The sequence below is a fragment of the Pagrus pagrus genome (genome assembly GCF_965226575.1).
Source record: "Pagrus pagrus genome assembly, chromosome: 6".
Classification (NCBI taxonomy): Eukaryota; Metazoa; Chordata; class Actinopteri; order Spariformes; family Sparidae; genus Pagrus; species Pagrus pagrus.
This window is the reverse complement of record NC_140190.1, coordinates 6,542,159-6,566,751: the sequence shown is the minus strand read 5'-3', so window position 1 is coordinate 6,566,751 and position 24,593 is coordinate 6,542,159. Positions and strand designations below refer to the sequence as shown.

The window sequence follows — 24,593 nt, the reverse complement described above, 5'->3', positions numbered from 1 at the left end:
AAAAGCACAGACGCTGACGCTAGCTTGATCAATGAGCCTGTCGAGCTGAGCTCAGGGTTTTATTCTGAGCTCTCGGGGAGTGTGAGGTAAAAAACTAGTTCAACAAGTTGCTCCATACGAACTGGGTTACAATACACCTCAAGTCTCAAGAGAGTGTCATAGTAGGATATTGTTTAATATGACAGTGACAGTTTGTGTGTTCTCGGCTACAGACTAGGCTCTACCTTTGAGTTGTCCATGGAAAGCACAGGTATTACTAATGATATAAGTATTAATATTGGAAACAGTGAACCAGTGTTGCAGCATTCTCCTAAACAACTGTTTAGTTGTTTTAAAAAAGAAAAAAACATAAAATGGGTCCACACAGCTCGTCCAGTGCAATCCAAGTCCCCCCAAATTGTTTTGAAAAGACATTTACACCCTTTTTTTGAGCTGAAATCTTCACTGTAGCTGCTCAGCTAAAAAGGTTGTGCATTGAGGGTGTAAATATTGACTTTTTAAATCAATTTGTGGTCTGTAGGTTTGAATTACACCTGAAAAGATATATTGAGCCCTGTTTATGGTAGTGTTTTTTTTATTTTTTTCCATTTTTAAAACATGTCCCCATCTACTTCAGTTTTTTCTGAGAGTTCTGCTGTTTTGCTCCAGTAATGTTTTGTGGACTACAAAATGTCATCCAACTTTCCACCGGCATGGGAGTGAGGAGATAATGACTGAGTTTTCATTGTTGGATGACATTTTTCTTTAAGGTTTGTGCAGCAGCTTTGGAGACGGATTGAGCTTCACATTGCTGCTGTCTGAAGAGTGATAACCCCTGAATTTAAAAATGGGCTTTCAGAGTACAATAAAATTAGGATCGACACCTTCAAATTAGTTTCTAAGTCAGTGTGATAGTTCTGTGTAGCCCAGCGGGTAGATCATGATAGTATCGGTGCCAGGGGTGATGGTTTGAGCCCCACAGGATCCACCACACATGATGCTGAGAGGTAAAAACACACTGGAGCGTAGAGCTTGACCTTTCACCTTACTCACTACATTTGCTCTCGAAGAAACTCTGGCTCTGGTTTTCTGGAGGAGCTGCTGGTCTTTTGTCTCTGTGACATACAGCGTATCTGCATAAGTTCATCTCCCTCTGCTCACACGTCTGTACAGAGGTGTGATACAGAGCCCCTCTTCAGAAGATGGATGATCTTTGGCCTGGCGTTGCAGCAGTTTGTCTTCGCCTGGTGTGCGTAACATCTGCGATGGGGGGTGGGGGGACGTTATTAATGTTTCTTTTAAGGCACGATGAGGGAAAAGGGACGGACGAGGCCCTGCTGATGCTGCAGCGGGACGGCCAAATTACTGACCGCCGCCGCTGCTGCACTTTGCAAGAGCAGGTTCCTGGTGTGAACACAGAGATAATGATGACTCCTCTCCCCTCGCGGTGCTGCTCTCTCCATCTCTTTCAAAGCCCCGAGTGTAAAGCAGCCTCGATTGATCAGCTGTTTTTCTTCTGCACGTGTAAGTGTGGAAACTTTTGTGCCATTGTGCAAAGCTCTGGTCTCTGCACGACACTGTTTTCTTTCTGTAATTTATCTCCTCTCAGTGGCGTTAGATAAGCGGCACATGCAATAAAATGGATTTCTGTCACACTGGTCACATAATTGCGTTATGGAAATTCATGTAAAAGATTGATAATATAATTAAACTCTCTCTCTCTCTCTCCTCGCAGCCTCCATGAGTCTTCTTTCATTTCCTTTAATGACTTTTTTGATTACCTGCAGTCCAACAGACAGACAGACAGAAGACTAATTCTGCTGAAGCTAATGGATTTTGATTTGCATTTTATCACAGAGGAGCTTCATTGATTCTGGTCATTAAAGTGGCCCCGACCTGCTTCATGACCCGTTGTTTTAACAAGCTTAAATCAGGACATTTTCAATTTCCTAAGCTGCCTCGTATATAATCTGCTCACATGAAGCCGTCAGAGAGCTGGATTATGGGAATTGTTTATGTGTTAAGAAGCCCTGCAGCCTCTCCTCTGCACAGGACCTGAAGATGTGTTCATTCACAGCCAGTGGAGAGATTTTCACCACATCACCTCTTTTTCCGAATAACAAATAAAGTCTTTTTTGCGAGCCAGGGCCATCTGTCTTCCAGTTGGTGGAAACAATGTAAGGCTCCGTTCTGCTTGGCCAAAGCACTACTGCTCCTTTTTAAGTCTGACTTCCCTCTGACACAAGAAACAGAAAGAGCACGGCGACCACACTGAGAGGAAGTGTTTCATTTGCCCTTTTGGGGTTGAAGGTTTTAGGTCTAGTCTTACCTACACCCAGCAGTGATGTCATAGTGTCGTGGAGTACACCTGTACATCGCTGCAGCAAGGTGAGTTAAAGATAAGATATAAACCGCTGGAGGTCAGCAAGATTTGACCTGAAGCGCCAGATGGTTTGTGACAAGGAAGCATCTAAGTGGTTCCCAGAAACTGTTTAAAAGGGCAGACACTTTCAAAACATACCAGCCAACTTGGCAAGTGATTGGACGAACCATCTGTTGATCAGCCTCTAAATGAAACTCTTACCAAAGCCAGTCGGGAGAAGAGCAAACACGTTTTGCATGCAGTGCGTGCAGGGGTTTGAAAGCTCAAATACCCTCCTGGATGCCCCTCCAGTGGACAAACATGGTGTTTGTCCTCTCTTCACTATAAATATATCACAACTTTCTGCGTGCTTTGACCTGAATCAATAGGATTAATCCACTGAGGATCATGAATGTCTGAACAAAATATTATGCCAAACCATTTTGCAGATATCGAGATATCATACTGGATAAGTGAATGAAAGTCATGAGATCATCTGAGACTCCTCTGGGTTCATCATCTGGGGACCAAGGATATCTGGAAAATGTTAATCCATCCTGTATTTGTTGACATATTTCACTAAATACTAAAAAGTGTCGACCTCATGGAGGTGGTAACAGAAAAGTCAGGGGATCAGCGAAGTCAGGAGGATTCATCCTCTGGGGGACATGAATGTCTGAACAAAATATTATGCCAAACCATCTTGTATATTTTGAGATATAATACTGGTTGAAGGAAAAGTAGATGAAAAGACATGAGATAATTTGAGACTTCTTAGGGTTCATCATCTGGGGACCAAGTATATCTAGAAGTAGAAAATTGAATGGTAATCCATCCACTAGCTGTTGACATATTTCACTAAATACTAAAAAGTGTCAACCTCATGGAGGTTGTACCAGAAAAAAGTCAGGGGATCAGCAAAGTCAGTAGGATTCATCCTCTGGGGGACATGAATGTCTGAACAAAATATTATGCCAAACTGTCTTGGAGATTTTAAGATATCATACTGGATGAGTGTTAACTAGCTGAAAACTCATGGTGTCATCCGAGACTCCTTAGGGTTCATCATCTGGGGATCATGAAAAACTGTAGAAAATATAATGGTATATAAGTATAATAATATATAGTATTATAGTATAATAATAGTGTCAACCTTATGATGGTGCCACCGGAAAAGTCAGGGGATCATCAAAGTCAGTCGGATTGATCCTCTGAGGACCATGAATGGTTATAACACAACAAACTCAACATACAGTAGAAAAAAGAGCTAATATTTCCCACACAGAGGATAATCATGCTGCGAAAAATGGCATCTATCAGCAAAATCCTTCTTCGTGTCTCATAAACACTTCAGTCGACCGTCCTCTTCCTGTTGTGATGATGTCGACGCTCATATTCTGCTGAAGTTGTTGAAAACGCCCCCCTGAGCTAATGAGCCAGAGGTGAGCGGGCTGATCAGAGACGTTCATGTATCCTGATCACAGAGGACACCGTGTCTCGTCCTGACTGCCTGACTGACCCCTGTCTGTGTCGGCTGCGTGGGCACTCTTCCAGGAATCACTTAAGAAGCATGATAAAATAATCCTGCGCTCCTCTGACAGACGTGTCCTACATGCAACCTTCGGTGTCCTCTGCTGAACCCCGCACCACCCTGCAGTTACACTCCCAAACTGCCAACTGTACGATTGAGGTTAATTGACATGTTCCAGAAAAAAGGGGGGACGTGCCGTGATGATGTCAATTTTTAGGCACTCTTAATCCACATCGAATGGCTGGGAGGGGAAATGATATCACCGTAGATTATCACAGGAGAAAGAAATGACCACCAGCATGAGCTAATGTTCAGCGTTAGAGCTTCAACAGAATCAGCGGCTGCCAAACCTGCTTCATTTCCTTCCATTTGAGACATTAAACGTAACACAACCTGAGACAGAAAGGTCGCTTGGAAATGATGAAGCGGGTTTCCTGTGTGCGCTGGAGTGTAAAACTCAGGCTACAGCGCAGATTAATGGAGCTGCAGCTGTGATTGAGTGAATAAGTGCATCAGTGTGGACGCCTCTTTGGTTGTTCGTAACGTGTCTTCAGACAAAATAACAGACAAAGAGGATCAGGATTATGAAATTACACATAGTATCTTATATGTGTGTTTCACTGGGAAGTTTCATATATATATTGTATATTATATTGTACTATTATTATATTATAACCTTATATTTAACATTTTTTGAAGTACAAATGTCCAGATAAGTGTTAGATAAAACATGTATAGTGTTACAGAGGGATGAAAGAAGTGTTCTTATATATTATATATACAAATAATATAATATAATATAATAATGTCTCTCTCCAAAACTCACCTTGCGAGTCTTTTTTAACACCTACTTCAACGTTTTTATGTGCACATCCTTGTACCTCTGACTGTTTTTTAATCAAAGAACCAGAGTTATTTTATTGATGAGTGACTGATTAGTGAACAGGGAGAGTTTCATGTTAATCCAGCAGACGTGCTTCAGCTGTGAGCCGTGATGAAGTGGACTTGAACCTGGGGCTCATTGTTTTATGGCTGCTTTAACTAAAAGTACCAAAGTATTATCAGATGAATATATTAGGTATCACAAGCAGAAGTTCTCTCTGGTCTTTTGTGATGTTATAGGCAGGATTGGGGAGTAATGGAATACATGTAATGGGATTACATAAACTAGAGGAAAAAAGGTAATTAGATTACAGACACATTCAGTGAAAAAAGAGGATTACTAATACACAAGTGTGTATTCTCACAGACAACGGCTCTTTAGTTACATGTTTGGTATTAGGGTAAAGCAAAAGCAACAGAAAGTAATCAAGTTACATTACTTTATTATTGTGGTACTTGGATTACATTACTGACTATATTTCTTAACAGGTAATTAGCAACTATATCAGAGTACATTTTTAAAGAAACCCTCCAGCCCTGGTTGGAGGTAAATTACTTTAAATTCATTGATCAGCATTTACATGTCTCAGCAGGTCGGGGTGAGAACCTGGTTTCAAAGCTTTCCTCCTTTATTTTTTGGTTTTTGATGTGATTTACTAGATAATTTTGCTCTTCATGAACAAATAAAACAATCTAAGGTTGAACTGTTCTCGAACAGTTGTCGTACGGCCTGTGGTTCAGGGTCACAAGGTCAAAGGGTTTGGAAGTCACTGTCCTGAACCACCTGTGAAGGTAGTGTTGAGCTATTTATCTTAACTCAACGTGTCTGTTATTTATCTCCAGTGTAATGTGAAATAAATAATCTAAACTATATAAAGAAATCACCTAGTGAGTTAATAGTCTATGATGCTTTCTGTGCCTACAGTGACCTCCTGTGTTCATGTGTGTCACTGCAGACATGTGGTTTTAAATCAGTATGATCAAATAGAGACAGAAGGATTGTGAGTTTGGCTGATAACTTTCTAGAAAACGCTCTTAATAACCTACTTATTGTCACAATATGAGTATATTTTCATTTCAACACAGCATGTATTACCACTGTATTTCCCTCACATGGCTGCAGGAAATACTCTGTAATGTTCAGTGTTGGGTGTGACACAAAGGGCTGATGGGTACAGAAACCAAACGTCACACAAAGTGTAAAACTGCATATCAGGCTGGGACGCTGACAGAATAACAAACATGTCCTCAGCACCATGAGAGCAACGCACGTGGATTAGATAATGTATAATTTACAAGGACCTATTGCAGAATGAGATGGCGGGGGTCTGACTACCTGCTATATATGTCGGCTTTGATTTATGGTTTATGAAAATGATTTAGAGATTGCGCCTTCATCAACACAGCTGCTGTTTCAAACACGTCACACTTTGACCTCTGTCGCATTAGTGTGGGTTTTTGCAGAGGTGTATGATTTGAGTAATTTATGATGCTGAATGTATTTAACAAATTGATGAATGAACAGCTCTACTTATGATTCTTGTTCAGTCTACAGGGGCAGGAATGTCTGTAATTATGCTATAGCCAATAGTAGGTACATTCAAATGTTTCCAAAAGAAAAAAACAAGTTAAAAGTAGCCAAAGTGTGTATGAAATCATGAAAACTCATACAGAGAGCCAACAGCTGTATTTCTCAAGTATTGTACTTAAGCAGTTTTTTTTTTGAGCTACAGTATTTGTAGTTTACTGGTACACTAGGCTACTACTGTGTACTGTACCTCTACTTTATTGCCTTTTATAAGGAAATACTAATACTGCATTTCACACTTCACTACATTAATTTGTTTATGTTTCATTTTTACACATAAAAGGTGAATAAGGTATAAGGATTAAAGGTGCAATATGTAACAAGAATGTGTTTAAAACATCCCAAAAATATCTAAAGCATACAGAAAAATAACCCTTTTGTAATTATGTGAAACATTTCTATGTGTTGTGTTGCATAGATAGATAGATAGATATATTGAAGTTAGCATGCTAACCAGCTAGCCTCTAGCCACTTTGTAGAGTGATAGTTGACACGTCCCTGGTGCTCCGAGCTCGAGTCGGCTAATACGACCGCTAGCTGCATGGTTAACTGAGCCTACTGACTAACAGCAGCTGCAGTTAGCAGCAGTAAGCAGCTACTATGATGATATGTTGCCCCTTTTTGTTTGGAGTATAAATTTGACAAGTGGCCACTTCTTACATATTGCACCTTTAAATATGATGCATTGTTATAAATTAAATCACCAAAAACTGTATAAAGTAAGTGAGATAATGTAAATGTTATGTCTTCACGTTCTGTTGATAATTTGAGTTAATATTTTTAATGTCTTCAACTAAAATTCTTACATATCGCACCTTTAAATGGACTTAATTATCAAAATAATTCAAATTGAGTATAAGAATACTGTCGAATGTGCATGGGCCTACATTTTATTTTGTAGGAGTAAAGTGTCTATTTCATCCAAAGATGATTTGTTTTATATTAAGCTTGTAGATATGTGTCTTCTTTTAAAGTTAAAGTGTATTTATTGCACTTTAAAAAGAAATAATAATTTAAAAAAGCCTAAGTGGATGAATTGTGTTAAATAAACTGGAGCTCGGTGTTATTTTACGAACAGGTGTCACTCAAACTGACTTCCTGTTTGGTTAAATCACAGCTTTTCAAAACATAAATCAAATCAAACACGTAGAAATCACTGAAAGTGGAGGAAACATTCCGCCATTTTGTTTTATATTGTTTGTTTTTTAATCATAATAACGTTTATTTCGGCAGTATCTGTGTGGCTCGTGCTGCGGCTCGTGCTGTCGGCGGGAGGAGGGCGCATGATGTTTGACAGCCCCGCGCTGCATGCCGGGATACATCGCGTTCTTGTTTACAAGATGGTAGAAGAGGAGATTTTTTTGCTCTGACCTATAAACAAAAAAGTGTTCAGACTTCCTGACGTGGTCGCACTTGAACCGTGTTTCAGTTCACGTGTCGCTGCAGAAACTGAAGGTGGGCTGTTGTTTTTTTTGTAGCCGGAGCGACGCAGACTGAATCGGACTGAATGTGGCTGAAACAGCAGCAGCAGCTTCAGACTGACAGGAGATTTTTGCACTGTCACTGACAGACAGACAGACAGGCAGGCAGAAAGACAGACAGACAGGCAGGCAGGACGGTATCCCTGTTCAAATCACAGGTTAGTACTGAGCATGAAGGCTGCAGCCGTTACACTGGATTCATCGTTGTTTCATGTTGTGTTCACCTCCTTAGCTCGGCAGTTAACCTGAACAACTAGCTAGCTAACAGCGGTGAAACTAGCAGCCTGTGTGTGTGTGTGTGTGTGTGTGTGTGTGACAGCTCGTCACTGTCAGCTGGCAGCTCTGAGATGAGTCACGTTGGTCGTGTGATGTGATTCAGCCAGGCTCAACACACAGGACAGATAAGACAGTTTGGTGTTTGTCTTGTTATGTGTCATTGAAGTGAAGAGGAAAAAACTTGGTCGTATTAAAGGTGCACTGTGTCGTTTTTGAGGAAGACATTTTAGTCAGAAGTGAAGGAGCTTCATTGTTTTCATGATTGAATGAACAAAGTGACCTTAAAGTAATCATCTTTAAGATTTTCATGTAAATAGTCACTATCTAACGCTTGATGAGTTAACACTATGATGATTGAGCCTTTGAGGACTTAAAGGCTTAAAGAACAACTAAATTTCATACTGTTTTACTTTCTTTATATGTGGCGGACCCTGCCACCTTTCTAGCTTCAAACAGTGTTCAGTGGACCTTATTTTCTTACTTTCTACCTCATTAATATTGTAAATATTTAAATTCTGAGTTTCTCCAAAACTACATAGTGCCCCTTTGCATGATATAGCTGCTTTCAAGCTCGCTGCTGTCTCCACAAACAGGACGATACCTGAATGTGAGGCTTTTTTAACATATTTCAGCTCTGATTGGGCCTTAATCACTACAAAGAGGGTAAAAGCTGTTACCTCTGCAATCCCCAATCAGAAACTCTTACAGGATTTTCAACTTTTCCAATAATGTCCTGTAGAAAATAACTGCATTACCCTCCACTTAATTCTGAACATAACATGTTTACAGTATGGTGAAATTGGGCAATGCAATATTTGTCACTGCAATCAGAGTTACACATAATAGCCTAAAAATATATTTAGATCAGAGGTTGTTGTTGTTGTACCCTGATATGCATGAAATCAGATATCCGGCTACCTGGCTGTCCATCATAAACCAAAACCAACTACATGATACTGAGTTGAGTAGCTGTGTGACCGCTAAACTCTTCACACACGCAGACATGAATGGTTGTTATAAAAAGACTAAGACACCACTCAAGTTTTGTTGCCTCATTCCGGATTAAAAATTTGAAGGGGAAAAAATGAATTAGATCATTTAAAAATGTCGCCTGACACAGCCATCAGATATCTGATTCAGTCTTCAGCCTTCTTTAATGTTCACAGTAGACAAAGTTTTACATAATTGCTGAATGTTTCTTTCAGAGGACTGTAAATTGGGCCTGAAGGAGGAAACCTGAATCCAGCCGAATGTAAGTCACTGTGATGGACCTAGTTATACTAAACTAATAAATATGCTTTTAGTTAAACTAATATTTCTATCTGAGGATTTGATTTGATTCCCGTCTCTGTTTCATTTTGTCTCAGCCTTTAAAGTAGGAATGCTTGTCCAAGTGCTCGTTCAATATTCAGTTCTGTTGGACCTGTTGTATTATTTGCATTGCCAGAATGTGTTTATGCTTCTTCTTTCTAACCGTAGACAACTTTAAATCATCAGACTTCCTGTTTAAATATCTTACGCAGGAACAGAGCGGCTGCAAAGCATCTAATTGAGCGCTACTTTCGGCAGTTAACAGACGGCTGTGGAAATGGCGACTGCACGAATGAGTTTTGCGCATCATGCTGTGATTTTCAACCTATGGATAACAATGCAGCCGCTGCCAAGGCACTCGAGCTGTTTAAGATTAACGCCAAACTCTGCAATCCTAACCCCTCCAAGAAAGACTCGGACTCCAGTGCCCATGAAAACTCTCTCCTGGACAGTAAGATGAGCGACAAAGAGGACTTCTCAGGTACTGTAAACCCGACTCAGACTCTTCTGGATGCTGTTTTTGAATCATTCTTTGTTTTAATTGAATTCTTCTTTTACTGTTCTGGCCCAGATCTTCATCACCTCACAGAAAACACTGTATGTATGCTCCTGAGTTCCTGCGAGGAGGAAGGGGACTACTCTGTTCTCGTCCGCGTCATTGGCAGGGTTTTCTCCAACGCAGAGTCCCTAATGAAGAGTTTCAGGAAGGATGAACCCAACACTACTGAAAACCTGGACTCTTTAAAAGCAACAGATGTGGACAAGCAGAGTGAGCAGACCTCAGAAGCGATGGGTGCTTCCTCGGCAGCTGCTGACGAGGGTGCCAGTGAAATGTCCGACCCTTGTGAGGTTACGGTGGACATCTGCGCCGTGAGGAGAGTCTATGACAGACTCCTAACCATCGACCAGGTGGAGGCAGCTCTCGTGAACGCAATCATTTACCTCACTCCAAACATGGAACTTGACCTGGAATACCTTGATGTGTACGAAACAAACCCAGATTACCTGAATATCTTCATCATCGTGATGGAGAACAGTAACCTGCACAGCCCGGAGTACCTGGAGGTTGCACTGCCACAGTTCTGCAAAGCAATGAGCAAACTGCCGGTGACCGCGCTCGCCAGGCTGTCAAAGATCTGGTCCAAGTACGATCTCCCACACATCCGCCGCATGATGGAGACCTTTCAGCAGCTCATCACTTTCACAGTAGTCAGCAATGAGTACGACGGCGAAAACCTGGTAAATGATGATGAGACTGTGGTGACTGCGACCCAGTGTTTAAAAGTCGTCTTCTACGCAAGTATCCAGGCTGGTGATGTCAATGTGGAGCACAACGAGGACGACGACGAAGACTCGGAGTCCGATGAGCTCACCCTGCATGAGATGCTGGGTGAGGAGCAGCTCTATAAGAAAGGTCCTCGGGTCGATCCTCTGGAGAAAGAACTGGGCGTCAGACCTTTAGATAGCATAAAACCCCTCATCCCCTTTGAGGACTTTATTAACGAGTCACTGAACGAGGTGGTGGAGATGGACAAGGATTTCACCTTCTTTAAGGTCAACGCCGAAACCAAGTTTTCTTTTCAGACCTGCCCCTTCATCCTCAATGTGGTCACCAAGAACCAAGGACTGTACTACGACAACAGGATAAGAATGTACAGCGAGCGCCGCCTCACGGCCCTCTACAGCATGGTCCAGGGCCAGCAGCCCAACCCTTATCTCAAGCTCAAAGTACGAAGAGATCACATCATCGACGACGCCCTCGTCAGAGTGAGTTACAGCATCATACGTTACTGTTGCATGTGCGTGGGAGGTCCATCTGAGGCTGAGTCCTGCTGTGTTTATGTTGCAGCTGGAGATGATCTCCATGGAGAACCCGTCGGACCTGAAGAAGCAGCTGTTTGTTGAGTTTGAGGGGGAGCAAGGTGTTGACGAGGGAGGAGTTTCAAAGGAGTTCTTTCAGTTGGTCTTGGAGGAAATTTTCAATCCTGACATAGGTGAGACATGAAATCATAATTGTACAGTGATTTGCTTCACATGCGATGATCTTCCTTCTCTCCCTTCCATTGCATTCATGTCGCAACACCGCTGTTGTTCCAGTCATCTTTGCTGTGCAAGCTAAAGTTGCTAACTCTAGCTTGTTCACATTAATGCTGCTAATGCTTGCGTGCTAATGTTGCAAAAGCTTGTTAGCGCATGTTGCTAATGCTAGCTCACATGGCAGTACAGTATGCTGGGAGAATTCTGTAGTAATCAGCCACTTTTAAATTTTTTTTCCCCCACAAACTGGCAACTGCCAAGACTCTCTCTCACTCTATGCTAAGCTAAGCTAAGATAAGCTGTACCACTATAGCTTAGCTTAACATTATGACTGGAAATGGGGAAAGAGCTAGCTTGGCTATGTCCAGCAAGATACTAGTGAGCTTTTTCCATTGTTTCCAGTTTGAGTGCTAAGCTAAGCTAATGACTGTCGCTTCATATAACTTTTACAGATATAAGACTGGTATCAATCTTTTGATCTAATTCTCGGCTGGAAAGCAACTGCAAGTATTTCACAAAGTGTATATATTTTTCCTGACGTTTGTTCCTGTCTTTCTGAACAGGAATGTTCACCTACGACGATGACACAAAACTTTTTTGGTTTAATTCGTCCTCACTGGAGAATGAAGCGCAGTACACTCTCGTCGGACTTGTCCTGGGGCTCGCCATTTACAACAACTGCATCCTGGATGTACATTTCCCCATGGTTGTCTACAGGAAACTCATGGGCAAGAAAGGGACCTACTTGGACCTGTCAGACTCACATCCAGTACAGTAACTTTCTCCAAAGTTAATACACAGTGAAAAACAATACATCAGTTCTGTATTTAGAAGTGTTAGCGTTAAAATCAAGAACATTTTGCAGCGTTGTACAGTTTTCAGAGGGTTAGAGCAGCTTTTTTCAAGCATCAGACTGCACTTAGGGAACAGTTGAACATTTTGTGAAACATGCTCAATTACTGACTTTGCTGATTGTTACTGTAGATGAGAAGATTGATACAACCTTCAGCTTGAACCAGGAGACAGTTAGCTTAGCTTAGCTTAGCTTAGCTTAACATCAAGACTGGATGCAGGAGGAGCAACTGCAAGCTGGTGGAGTCACCAGGAAAGTCATTGACAAGGCCAACAAACACATATATATTTAACCTCCATAAAACTGCAATTTGTCATTTTCACTGATTAAACCAACGAGATATGACACGTCAGTAAGTTTCAGAGGTGCTGAAACTTTTTTGACAGAGCCAGGCCAGTTATTTCTATGCTTTATTGTAAGTTGAGCCAGCTGTCATCTGACTGTAGCCTCTTATTTAATAAGCAGACATGAAATCAGTTTAAATCGTCTCAACTAACTCTTGAGAAGAAAAAGTAGCAAAGCATATTTCCCAAAGTTTTTTCCTCATACTTTGACTTTTTTTTTTTTTTTATGGCTGATGACAGTATTTACTGATTTATAGAGCGACAAAAGATATCCAACATCCAAAGCTCTTGAACTGTATGTGATTTAGTACATATTTATGTATCATTTGCAGACTTAAACATACAATTTCTGAAAACTTGTAATCCAAAAATTCATATTCTTAATTTAAGCCATCATCAGGGGAAGTTTCATGGCGACATCTACTAGTTAAATTGTTTTACTTTATGCACCTGCAGTGTCTTTCCTGACCAGCAGAGGTCTCTTCTGTCCTTCTTGCAGGCTCTATTCCAGAGTCTGAAGGAGTTGCTTGAATATACAGGCAACGTAGAGACAGACATGATGCTCACCTTCCAGATATCACACACGGACCTTTTTGGAAGTCCGGTCTTACATGATTTAAAGGAGGACGGAGAACAGATCCCTGTTACCGAGGAGAACAGACAGGTGAAGTGTCTCATCCCATGATGATTCATTCTGTAGGTTGTCTGTCCTCTGTTGTAAAGAAACATCACTTAAAAGACACACTGACTCACTGTTGGTCAAAGGTTCATAATCACTGCAGTTACTAAAGAAAGTAAATAATGAGCGGTTGCTTTTCTGTACATTTAACGTGTGTTTTTGCCTTTTACATCTGTAATTCACAGGAGTTCGTGGACCTGTACACTGAGTACATACTGAACACGAGCGTGGAGAGACAATTCAAAGCCTTCAAAAAAGGTTTCCAAATGGTCACGAAGGAGTCCCCGCTGAAATATTTGTTTAGACCTGAGGAAGTAGAGATGCTGATCTGTGGAAGCAGGGTGAGGGAACAAACCTTCATTCTGATTTTTGTTACTGTCTTGTCGCCAGTGTTTTCTGACTTACAGAGCATCTCTTCACAGAAACTCGACTTTGAGGCGCTTGAAAAGACGACAGATTACGATGGAGGTTATAGCAAAGACAGTCAAATCATTAAGTGAGTGACCCAACGTCCAGTTTCTCCACATACACAGAACATTATTGATGTAAAAACATGTTTTAGGAAGCTGCTGACATTATAGATCTGACGCTGATGTGGATTTTTCTACACAGAGATTTCTGGGAAACGATTCACTCGTTCGGAGAGGAGCAGAAGAGGTTGTTTCTTCAGTTCACCACCGGCACAGACAGGGCACCAGTCGGCGGACTAGGCAAATTAAAAATGATCATCGCGAAGAATGGCTCCGACACAGACAGGTACACAACAGTCGGCTTTCATTTCAGTATATTTTTTCAGGATCTTTTCAGGATGAATTGACATAATAAGCTCATCTCAGTTCACGTTCATCCCGCAGGCTCAGCAGCGTTTCCTCACTTTTCATCCTTTTCTTTCAGGCTACCTACGTCTCACACCTGCTTTAATGCACTGCTGCTCCCAGAGTACTCCTCCAAGGAAAAACTGAAAGAAAGACTCCTGAAGGCCATCACTTACGCCAAAGGATTTGGGATGCTGTGACAAATCCATGAGGGAAAGTTTTGTGACTGCATTTTAACCAAACAAAAGGGACTATCACAAAAACACAGAGAGGGAATTAACATGACACAAAATGCTGCAATAACCCTGTGCCTAACCAACCCTTACCAGTCATACTCCGCTGACGGCCTTTCAGTCTGAGGCCTAACTTCCTCTGAGAGCTAGTTTCATTTACGCTACATTAGGTTTCCCAAAGAGTTTAAGGCAGCACTTACATGATTTGTTTTTTCTTGTGTGTTTTGTTTGTGGGCGAATATGAACAATATATGATTTGTGAAACTGTGAAAGTGCACTTATACACCGTATTTTAGTGAATGCCAGCACATACAGTATATTTATTGACTTAGTTTGAATTTTCTCTTGTTTTTTCTAGTTCTTTATGGTGTAGCAGTATTCAGTCCTCAGGCTCTATCCCACAACTGAGTGCACTGAGCATAATGGTGCTTCTTGGTCATGATTGTCATTGTAGTATATTGAGATGAAGCCTTTTATATTACTGCTAACCCAAACAGCCTCACTGACAAGCTTACATATAAACTATTTCCTGTCAGTGTGTGAGAGCAAACTCACCACTAACCTAAAGGTTATTTTAAAGTATTTCTTTGTCGTGCCTGTTATGTAGAAAATGAATACGGTGTGTTGTGAAACGGTGAACCTGACCAGATAGTGGGGTTTCGATAGCTTGCACGGTTTCAAAATGTACTGACTGACTGGTCGGGCCAGACTTTCACATCCTGAAAGAAGCGTTTCTCTTCCTTTTGGTTTGTTTGCGATTAAGTGTTTCTGACGGCACATTTTGTAAGTGCAGTTGCCAAATGTGCGATGCCTATTTAAGAAAAGAGTCACATGACGTGTTTTGTTTGGCCAATTATCTCAGGTACATAAAGAATGTGCAGATAACGTGACACTCCGATGTAAAGCAATTATTATGCAAAGTGAATAAAGTTGAAGAAATCCATCAAATCTGTCGTTGATATGCATTGAAAGAATTTCCACAAATAACATGTATACATAACTAAAAGGGGCAATTTTATATTAAAGGAACAGCTCACCCAAAAATGAAAATTCAGTCATCATCTGCTCATCCCAATGCCGATGGAAAGTCAGAGGGGAGTTTCGTAGTCCACAAAACATTTCAGGAGCTTCACAACAAAACGGTGATGGAGCATTCGCCTAAATATCTGAAGTAGATGGGGACTTGTTTTAAAGTGTAAAAAAAAACACCAGAAGGAAACAAAATGGCTCCATACAGCTCGTCGGTCATAATGTACATCTCCTGAATCCCACATATCCCAAATTGATTGATTTCAAAAGACGTTGCCACCATTTTCTAAGCCAAAATCTTGGTGCCGTTCAGCTAAAAGTCTGACTTCCACAGACTTGGATTAAGCCGGACAAGCTGTATGGAGCCATTTTATTTTTTGTTTTTTTGTTTTTTGGTTGTTGTTTACGTTATCAAACAAGTCCTCATCTACTTTAGTTGTTAAGGAGAATGTTGCAAAGATGTTTTTACTATTTTCCATCATTATGGGGATTACTAAATTACTGAATTTTAATTTTTAGCTAGCTTGTTAACAGGACGGAGTAGAAGCTAAAGAGCTAGATATTTTTCTCAGGAGTTATTTCAGACCAAAAGACCAGGTGGACAGAAACATGGGTGTTACATATTTAGTCCTTATAGAGAAAAATAGATTTGAAGCCAGGTTCTGGGGCTTTAAAGTCAGAAAATACAGTTTAATAAGACTCACTGAGAAAAATAAAAACATTTATATATATTGTAATATTCACAGTGCTGCACAAAAGATCTCTCTTCTACAAAAAGACATTGGAGACACACACAGTACATGTTATAAGAACATTTTAATCTTTATTCACAGATCACATTTACAACTGATAGTGTATGCTGATAACTTATAAACAGAACTGCATTTGGGTGTATTTAATACATTCACATATAGTATCAAATGGGTATTGCAGTTGCATTATTATATGCAGCTGCATGTTGTTCATATATCACAGACAGATCAATATATGTTTAGGGGAAAAATGTCAGTACTGATCCTCTTAGATTATTCTACGGCTAAGAAAAGCCATTTCTGTGCGTACACGAGTGCTTCTGATCAACATAGTCAAGTAGTTTCATGACAACATGAAGTTGGCTGTCAATCGTAGCGTACGAACAAAAATATTTGCTGCACACACTGTACACAATTTGACACATTATGATGATAATAAACAGACGTATAAATAGATATAAACATGGGCCTTTAAAAAGTGTCACTCTAACACACTCTTATAAATTCCTTCGTTTCCCGTAAAGTCCATCTCTTATGTTACTGCACTTTTTTGTCCTTGTCGGCCACCACTTCTGTCAGGTCCTCTGGTCGTATGGATTTTACTTTGGACTCCATCTCTGTGACTCTCTGCTTCATCCTCGTCTGGCTGGAGGTCAACTCCGCCATCAGCTTCGCGAACTGGACCTGCAGGCCGTCCAGGTTGCCCTGCAGCTTGACGATCTTCTCCTCTATGTCTTTGGGGTCGGCGCCGGCGTTGGCGATCGCTTCGTCGATCAGGTTGTCTTTCATCAGGATGGCTTTCCCCTTCTCCTCCAGAGCCTTTTTGGCATCTGGATACTCAGTGAGAGCTTCCATCAAGTCGTCCTTGGACAGGGCGAAGAGGTCAGAGTAGCCCACGCTTCTGATGTTGGCTGTTCTCCTGTTGCCCGCTTTACTGCCCTTGATACCCAAGATGCTGATTTCCCCAAAGTATGCGCCATCACTGAGCACCACAAACTGAGTGACTCCATCATCAGCCACCACAGCTAGCTTCCCCTCCTTGATGATGTACATCTCCCTGCCAATATCCCCCTTCTTACAGATGTAATCTCCAGGACTGAACACTTGCGGCTGCAGCTTGAGCACCAATTCAATCAGCAGTCCGGCTTCGCAATCTTGGAAGATGCGCACTTTTTTCAGCGTATCCAAATGGACGTTGATGGCGATCTCAGCCCTGAGCTTGTCTGGAAGGTTCTTCAACACTTCCTTCTCATCGCAGGTCTTCTTCTCAGTCCACAGGTAGTCGAACCACTTGATGACTCTGGCCTCCAGGTCTTTGGTGACCTTTCGAAACTGCATGTACTGCTTTATGGAGTCGATCTTCGCCTGGAACTCTGCGCGGGAGGCGTTCATGTTGGAGATCATGGCACCGACGTTACCGACGATACTAGCGAAGATCAGCACACCGGTGAGGAAGTCGGAAATGACAAAGAGGAATTCAACATCCCTGACTGGTGGAGGCGTCTCTCCAATGGTGGTGAGGGTCAGTGTGGACCAATACAGGGAGTAGATGTACTTTCTGGCCAAGCGGCCGTGCTCCGGGTGGCTGATATTGGGATATACCCATGTGTCAGTGCCAAAACCGATTGTTTTCGAAATGGCAAAGAACATACAAGCATTCCAGTGAATGATAATGAGGATATAAAGTACGAGATTGCTGATACGGAACATGTTGGGGAAGCTGGTTCTGGTTTCAGTCCGCTCGAAGAACTCAAAGAGCCTCGAGATTTTGCAAAGGCGGTTGAATCTGAACTCCGGGTTGTTGTATCCGAATTTCAAAAACAGCAGATCGGTGGGTATCATCGAGATCATATCGTATTTGAACTGCGATGTCGTTCTGTATTTACTCCTCAGTTTCCCAGCATCTTTTACCAGCAGACCTTGCTCCAGATAACCTGCGTGAAGAACAGGAAATTAGGAGCCAAATCCGAAAAACTAAAACGGAAACAAATAAATGTACATGTACAAGTTGAGACATCTTCAAGAATCTCACCTGTTCTCGATCTGACGAATGTGTCTGCGTAGTAGATAAAGTCTGAGGTGTAGTCCAAGACTAGCCACAGTTTTGTATACGTGTCCTGGAGTTCGTTAAAACAGGCTCTGGAAGACAAGGACAGTGCGCTTTAAAAATGTGTGAATGTCCTATGAATCAAAGTTTTAAAGTTTTAAAATGGTCACGGACGATACCTTGTTACGATCATCATCAGGTTATAAAACACTGGGCCTGCGATGACGGTCAGCCATCTGTAGTACTGGTCTGCGGCTGGATCCATAATCCAGATTTCTTTCCTAGAAACGACTCAACGTTACTTGATGCTGAAGAATTTATTAATTTTTTTACACAAAATATGAAACATTTCCTTTAATCAACCGACCCAGTCCCATCACAATACTTACGGTGGCTCCTCTTTCTTTTTATCATCTTTCTTATCATCCTTCTTATCATCTTTCTTCTCGTCTTTCTTCTCGTCTTTCTTCTCATCCTTCTTCTCGTCCTTCTTCTCCTCCTCCTTCTTGTCCCCGTCTTTCTTCTCTTCGTCTTTTTTCTCCTCCTTTTTCTCCTCTTTTTTGATCTCCTCTTTTTTGCTACGGACCACAAGTTTAGTTTTCTATGGTTGTGAGAGGAAAAGGACGGCGGCGGTGGTCTACGAGGGGCTCTCAGAGGGCTACTGGACTACACGAGGGAGGTCTAGCGGGAGGATTCACACACAGTCCAGGCTTTGTTGGAAGATCCAGTGCAGGTCATACTATTTGTCCAGCAGATGGCAACACGACACAGGAAAGCCTCCACGTCATCTTTCAGTTCAACATGTCACAGCTGACTATCAGAATATGCTTATTTTATATCTGAATATTCCTAGAGGGTTAAATTAGTACAACCCACATCAGAACTTGCAACACAAATCCTTCAAGCGAGCGAAGGGACAGAGGTTTCATACCGACAAGGAATGGAGAACTGGGAGACATGTTTCAAGGACTTCTGTGCTAAAAGCTATGTTGTCTACTGCAGCATGTTATCTACATAACACACACAAGACTACTAATGTCCAGCTGATCTAATGACTGCTTTCTCTACTCCACGGATATATTCACACACTTACTCGTCTGTGTTGTTGCAGTTATTCATGTTGTAAGCAGCGAGCGGCCACTTACTGACGTGACTTTGGAGGAAAATGAAGGACAAGATATTTATTTAAAGTGTCAGACATTAAAGCTCTTTGTCTTTATAATAAATAATACATTTTCCAAGTTCTAATCCTGCAGGTGTCCCCCTGTTATTATTCATTCATCTGTTTTTTTGGGCTAGGCTACATGCTAAATGTCAAAAAATCAAGTTTGAGTATTTTTGTGTTTTTGGATTGTGTAAAAATGTATCCAATCAAATGTTCTTTGAGGTGACCAGCTAACACCGTACATCATATAAAACTAGATTTGACCATTAGCTAGCAGAGCGTTATCAGTGTAGGAGGTATGTGTTTGGATTTCAGCTAGCAAAAGCTTTGTTTAGTGCAAAGAATGTGGTCTAATTTATTCATTTAACTTACGTTGATCTCCTCCTGACCAAACACTCTACAGCAGCTTGGTGAGGTTTGTTTAGCAGCCAACAGTCCTCACAGCTTCCTGTCTCTCCACAGCTCAGAGTTTTAGGACTTGTTCCTTAGGGACTTTTCTCAAGCTAAAGATGCTCTATTTGACTTTTATGTCATTTTCTAGTTTCACTCAATTCAGTTTGACTCATCAAAGCTTCATCAAATTGATTGTAAACCTTGTAATGCAGATTATTGTCCTGTTTGGTGCTTTTGTTGAGAGCTTTTGCACATCGTAAGATCGTCAGGTGCATAGGAGAAGACTGAGGGCCGACAAATCAATTGTTTTCCCCTCCATAAGTAATTCTTCATCGTATGGTTGTCTCAAGTTATCGTTTGTTGTAACCAACTTCTACATAGCCTAGATCTGTGTATGTATGTAACTGGTTTTCAGTGGCGTAGATTTGTTTGTCCAGGTGTGTTTGATGGGATTTTGAGGGATGTCTGTCTGCGGTGTGGCCTGATTGGTCCACACGAGCCCACAACCCAACTTAAGACAGCCTCCCCCATTGTCCTGTAAGATAACCTGATGAAGGTCTTAGTACAGAAATCATGTTGGACAGTGGACAGTGTAAGTTAGTTTTTTTCCTGTTGAAACTTTTCATAGAATAAACCACTGTCACTGTCGGTCCATAAAGTTAAACTCTGAGGTAGTGACCATCATCAGCGCTGTTACACTGCCCGGTACTTACTTCCTCTTTCGGACTGTGTCGTTGAGGCCCACAGACTGGGCGTTGCTCTCTCGACTGGAGATGTCTTTGAGCTCAGGGCCTCTGAAGCGCTCGAGGAAAGAGTCGTGTCTCTCTGTTTCACGGTTCTCCCTGTGAGACGCCCAGTTCCACAGCATGAAGAAGAAATAAGAGAGCCTGGAGGGTTAGCGGGATGAAAAGGGAACAAGGTGACACCCGACTAGTCTAGGAACTAGTTACTATGATTCATATCATCTGACAGAATATGTAAATACCAATGGTGGAGGAAGTACTCAGAGTATTTGAGTAAAAGTACCAGTGAAATACTCCATTACAGTAAAAGTCCTTCATTCAAACTTAAGTTGTTCACTGATGTATCAGTGTGTGAGCAGCTGATGTAGCTGGTGGAGCGGTTGATATGTTATCTACATTATATATAGTTAGGTAGTTTAGTCATATTGTTCTCGACCTAAAGATCGGGCTTCCTTAAAGGGTCACAGGATGTAACTGAGGGGTCGTTAAATGATTAGCTGGAGAGGAAAGGGGAACATTTAATTTTTCAGACTTTTTTGCTTGGTTTGTTGGTTTGTGACCAGGATTACGGGAAATCTACTGAACGGATTTCCACGAAACTTGGATGGAGGATGGGTCTCAGCCCAGAATAGACCCAATTAACTTTTGGTGAAGATCCTGGTAAAGAGACGAATCCAGGATTTCTTTTTTCAGAATTAGATGTATTTAGGTGGCTGGTGAGTACAATAGGTGACTGTTGTTTTATAAGCCTATCATATCTTCTTTTTTATCTCAAGTCTTAATCTGAAAAACCTCAAAGTTGTACACTGCTTGAGTACATGTCCTCTCCACCCCTGGTAAATACCAACTAAGAACTTTAAAGTATGACCACATTAGTTTACCTGGCCATGGCCCCAGCACCTGTAAATGAGCCTCTGTGGGACTCTGAGGACAGCGCTGTCTCAGAGTTGTCTCCACAAAGAGAGTGAACCCTGCCGAGGAAAAAACAGTGACAGGCTTAAAATCCCAGCACTTGGACAACAATTCAAAAGGCACTCTGATAAACAGCTCATTTTTGAATACAGCTTGAGTGTTACAGTGATGTCAGACCTGCTGTCCCCATTTTCAATGACAGCCAGCTCCTCATCAGGTGTGTTTGAGGACAACCGCTGTCTGGTTAAAAAGGACTTTTCACTGCAGATTTTTGCCATGTTGTCGTGTCCGGCTCTGCTGGCCTGGAGCACACACACACACACACACATACAGAGAAAAACACAACACAAGGTCAGATTTTACAAGCTGGAAACAACGCAGCAAAAAGCAGTCGTTCCCCTCATGAGAGCCGCGTTGTTGACGTGTTTACCGAACGCCACTTTTCACTCTCTGTCTGAGAGTAGCGCCTAAAAATACATCATTATTATGTCCTTAACACTAAACAGGATCAGTGGCCTCTCTCTCTCTGTGAACGGTCAGATGGTTTTTAAAATAACTAAGCTATGGCTTACAGGGAGACTGTAGTTGCTATCTTCAGTCATGTATACAGCAGGTTAAGTCCATTAGGGCACCACTTAAAGAACAGGTACAACTGTACGTGACGAGAACACCGACTTTCTTCAGTTCTCGGTACAGTCTGGAGAAACAGCCAAGTCAGCCATATGCTCCTGTAAGCTCTCTAGGAAGTGCATTAAAAAAATTTACATTTTTATTCAGTGCAGGTGGATTTTTAGGCTCTTGAGTCAGTTACAACGTATAAAAATACACTGTGCAAATTGAGGAGGCTCTTTTGTTGTTGTTGCGTCAAATAATAGACTTTTTTTGGTCGACTGGTAAATAATGACTCACTGATCTCTGGGCAACACCGATGGTTGTAACACGTGCACACATGTAGATTAGTGCTAATACCAGGGAGTTAGCCAACCCCCCGCTAAATTAAATTACACTGACATTCACCAAGAAGCTGAGTGCTTGAAGGGTGACAAAAGGTAAAGCCAACGCCGTGTCTGCACACTAAATGCGACTTACATGATCGTCCCCGAGTTGTGCAGCAGATACATATTCATAATGATCTGCTCAGAGAGGAAAGGATATCAGAAATCATGTTCATATTTGGTTTATTTGGCCAATTTCAACTGTACAGGACAAAAAATAAATGCTTCCATGAGCAAAACAGGAGCAGGAAGAAAAATAACTGATGTTTCCTGCTCCTTTGTTATGTGATTTATATCTGTTTCACCTTTATTTTCCACAATAATCTCACAGGCAGGATGGTGCAGTTGCTCAGAAGTAATGAAATGCATACCGCTTCCTGCATTCTCATTAAAAATGCAGAATAAAGGGGTGTTGTTTCAGACATGGAACACAAGTTAGATGGAAAATGTCTTAATACTCAAGTGTTTATGTCCAGTATCTGTCTCATGTCTGACGTTTGAATATACAGTCATGACGATGCTGGTGAGCCAGATCAGCCCTTCTGAATTATCTGATTCAGCAAATCCTTTGGAGGAGAGCACAGGGACGTAGGGTAAAAACTTTAATGGATATCGCCATGACACGTCCCTCGTTCATTACTAATTAATTAATTTTTGTATTATAATTTACATTCTTTATGTTATTATATACAATCTAATTGAACATGCACTAAAAAGAAAGTCTAAAATCTCAAAACTGACCAGTGCATGAAAAAAATGATGTATTCACCTTTGGACTGAATGAGTGTGTCCTCTGTAGCTGTTCAGTGTAATAAAACCAAAACTTGTGTTTGATTGAATGCTGCTTTTTTTCTTCTTGGAGATTAGTTGCTCAGCTTCACCCAGGTGTCAAGACTCACTAAGAGGCTTGAGGCTTGCTGTGCTGTGGTGCTGTGGTATTGACACCCCCCTTCAATAAACCCTTCCCCTCCTCCAAGAACTCATTTCTTATTTCTTGTAATTAAATCCAGTTATTATCCAAATTCACTTGTTGATTATTGATAGACTGGTTGCGTCTGCATAATCTCCTATATAATGTCCATCTGTTGAATAAGGTTTTAGCTCTGCACTGTTTGACTAACACACTCTTGAAGTCTGATATTGATTCACATGACATTTGAATATCTTTGTTTTTTTTCATTATTTGCCTCCTTCCATCAATATGATCTCTGCAAAGACTCATCAGGTTTTGTTTCTGTTGTCTCTGTTGTGTTTTTGCTGTAAATCCATATTTTTAGCAATTTTCAATGACACTAAGGCGTTGGCAGCTCCTGTAGGAATGTATTGTTTGTTATTGTTTCATATTTATTTATTTATTTTGACACTGAACCTGTTGCTGCGACAGATTGGACAACATCTGAGTCACAAAGTTAAAATGAAAAGGCAGAAATCAACAGCTAATGTGGATTTATTCTTTTAAAAAAATGTACTATATTAGTCCCAAACGTCTATTAGAGCAACATAAGGAAGGAAAACAACACATGTATGTTTCACTGCAGGGTGTAATGAGTCCAGGCTGCAGTCAGCTCACCTGTGTTGAAGCCTCTTCACACTGAGTTTCGTGCTCCGACCAAACGAGCAATTCCCCTCTGATCGCTTCTGTTTATTCCCATCTTGACAACAACAACAATAAAAAATCAATATATGTCCCCCAGAAGATTATTTCCGATTCTTGCGTCCGGAACGCAGCGTCCACAAAAATTATCCACCGCGGCTGTGATGGTCCATCCTGTGAGCTGGACGAAGAGAGGAGCGACTGACAGGTCCCAGATCAGATCAGACCGCAGGAGGGAGGAGACGTGTGAGCATCAGCTGCCATCACTGTGCACAAGCCACAGACCCACACAGCTGGCTGATCATACAACACTTTGATTTAAACAAGTTAGTGTTTGTAATGAATGTATCAAATAATAACATGCTGATGGTTATTGTTGTTTATTCATCAGGTAAATGTGTCAGCCAGTGTTGGACTGTCACTTAATAGACATACTCAAAATGTACAGTGGTAAATATTTGAACTCTCACTTTACTATATTTGTTTGACAGCTGTAGTGAATCTTTAAAAAATTATATATAAAATATATAGCACAAAAGCTAAATTAGCTTATAAGGTGCAACACGTTGCTATCGGGTTAGCACTATACAAG

The 24,593-nt window shown here is 41.3% G+C and overlaps 2 protein-coding genes across 7 annotated transcripts; one reads left to right on the top strand and one right to left on the bottom strand.

Moving 5' to 3' along the window:
- The first annotated feature begins 7,602 nt into the window (after positions 1–7,602).
- ube3a (ubiquitin protein ligase E3A) lies at positions 7,603–15,313 on the top strand. 6 transcript variants are annotated; one of them, XM_084355257.1, is made up of 11 exons: positions 7,603–7,797; positions 9,305–9,351; positions 9,669–9,891; positions 9,982–11,177; positions 11,260–11,404; positions 12,011–12,216; positions 13,144–13,308; positions 13,509–13,664; positions 13,746–13,819; positions 13,936–14,079; positions 14,218–15,313. In XM_084355257.1, exons 3-11 carry the CDS (start codon positions 9,738–9,740, stop codon positions 14,336–14,338), a joined length of 2,361 nt encoding a protein of 786 aa, XP_084211383.1. In that variant the 5' UTR covers positions 7,603–7,797; positions 9,305–9,351; positions 9,669–9,737; the 3' UTR covers positions 14,339–15,313. The 6 variants fall into 6 exon arrangements, with proteins under 6 accessions (XP_084211383.1, XP_084211381.1, XP_084211382.1 ...); XM_084355255.1 differs by having other exon boundaries at positions 9,623–9,891; XM_084355256.1 differs by having other exon boundaries at positions 7,603–7,981.
- Positions 15,314–16,234: 921 nt separating this feature from the next.
- On the bottom strand, positions 16,235–24,076 carry cnga3a (cyclic nucleotide gated channel subunit alpha 3a). Its single transcript, XM_084355450.1, has 7 exons — positions 23,978–24,076; positions 21,590–21,714; positions 21,382–21,471; positions 20,471–20,644; positions 18,379–18,480; positions 18,185–18,291; positions 16,235–18,086 (listed from the first exon to the last, which is right to left on the bottom strand). Exons 2-7 carry the CDS (start codon positions 21,688–21,690, stop codon positions 16,690–16,692), a joined length of 1,971 nt encoding a protein of 656 aa, XP_084211576.1. The 5' UTR covers positions 21,691–21,714; positions 23,978–24,076; the 3' UTR covers positions 16,235–16,689.
- Positions 24,077–24,593: the final 517 nt, after the last annotated feature.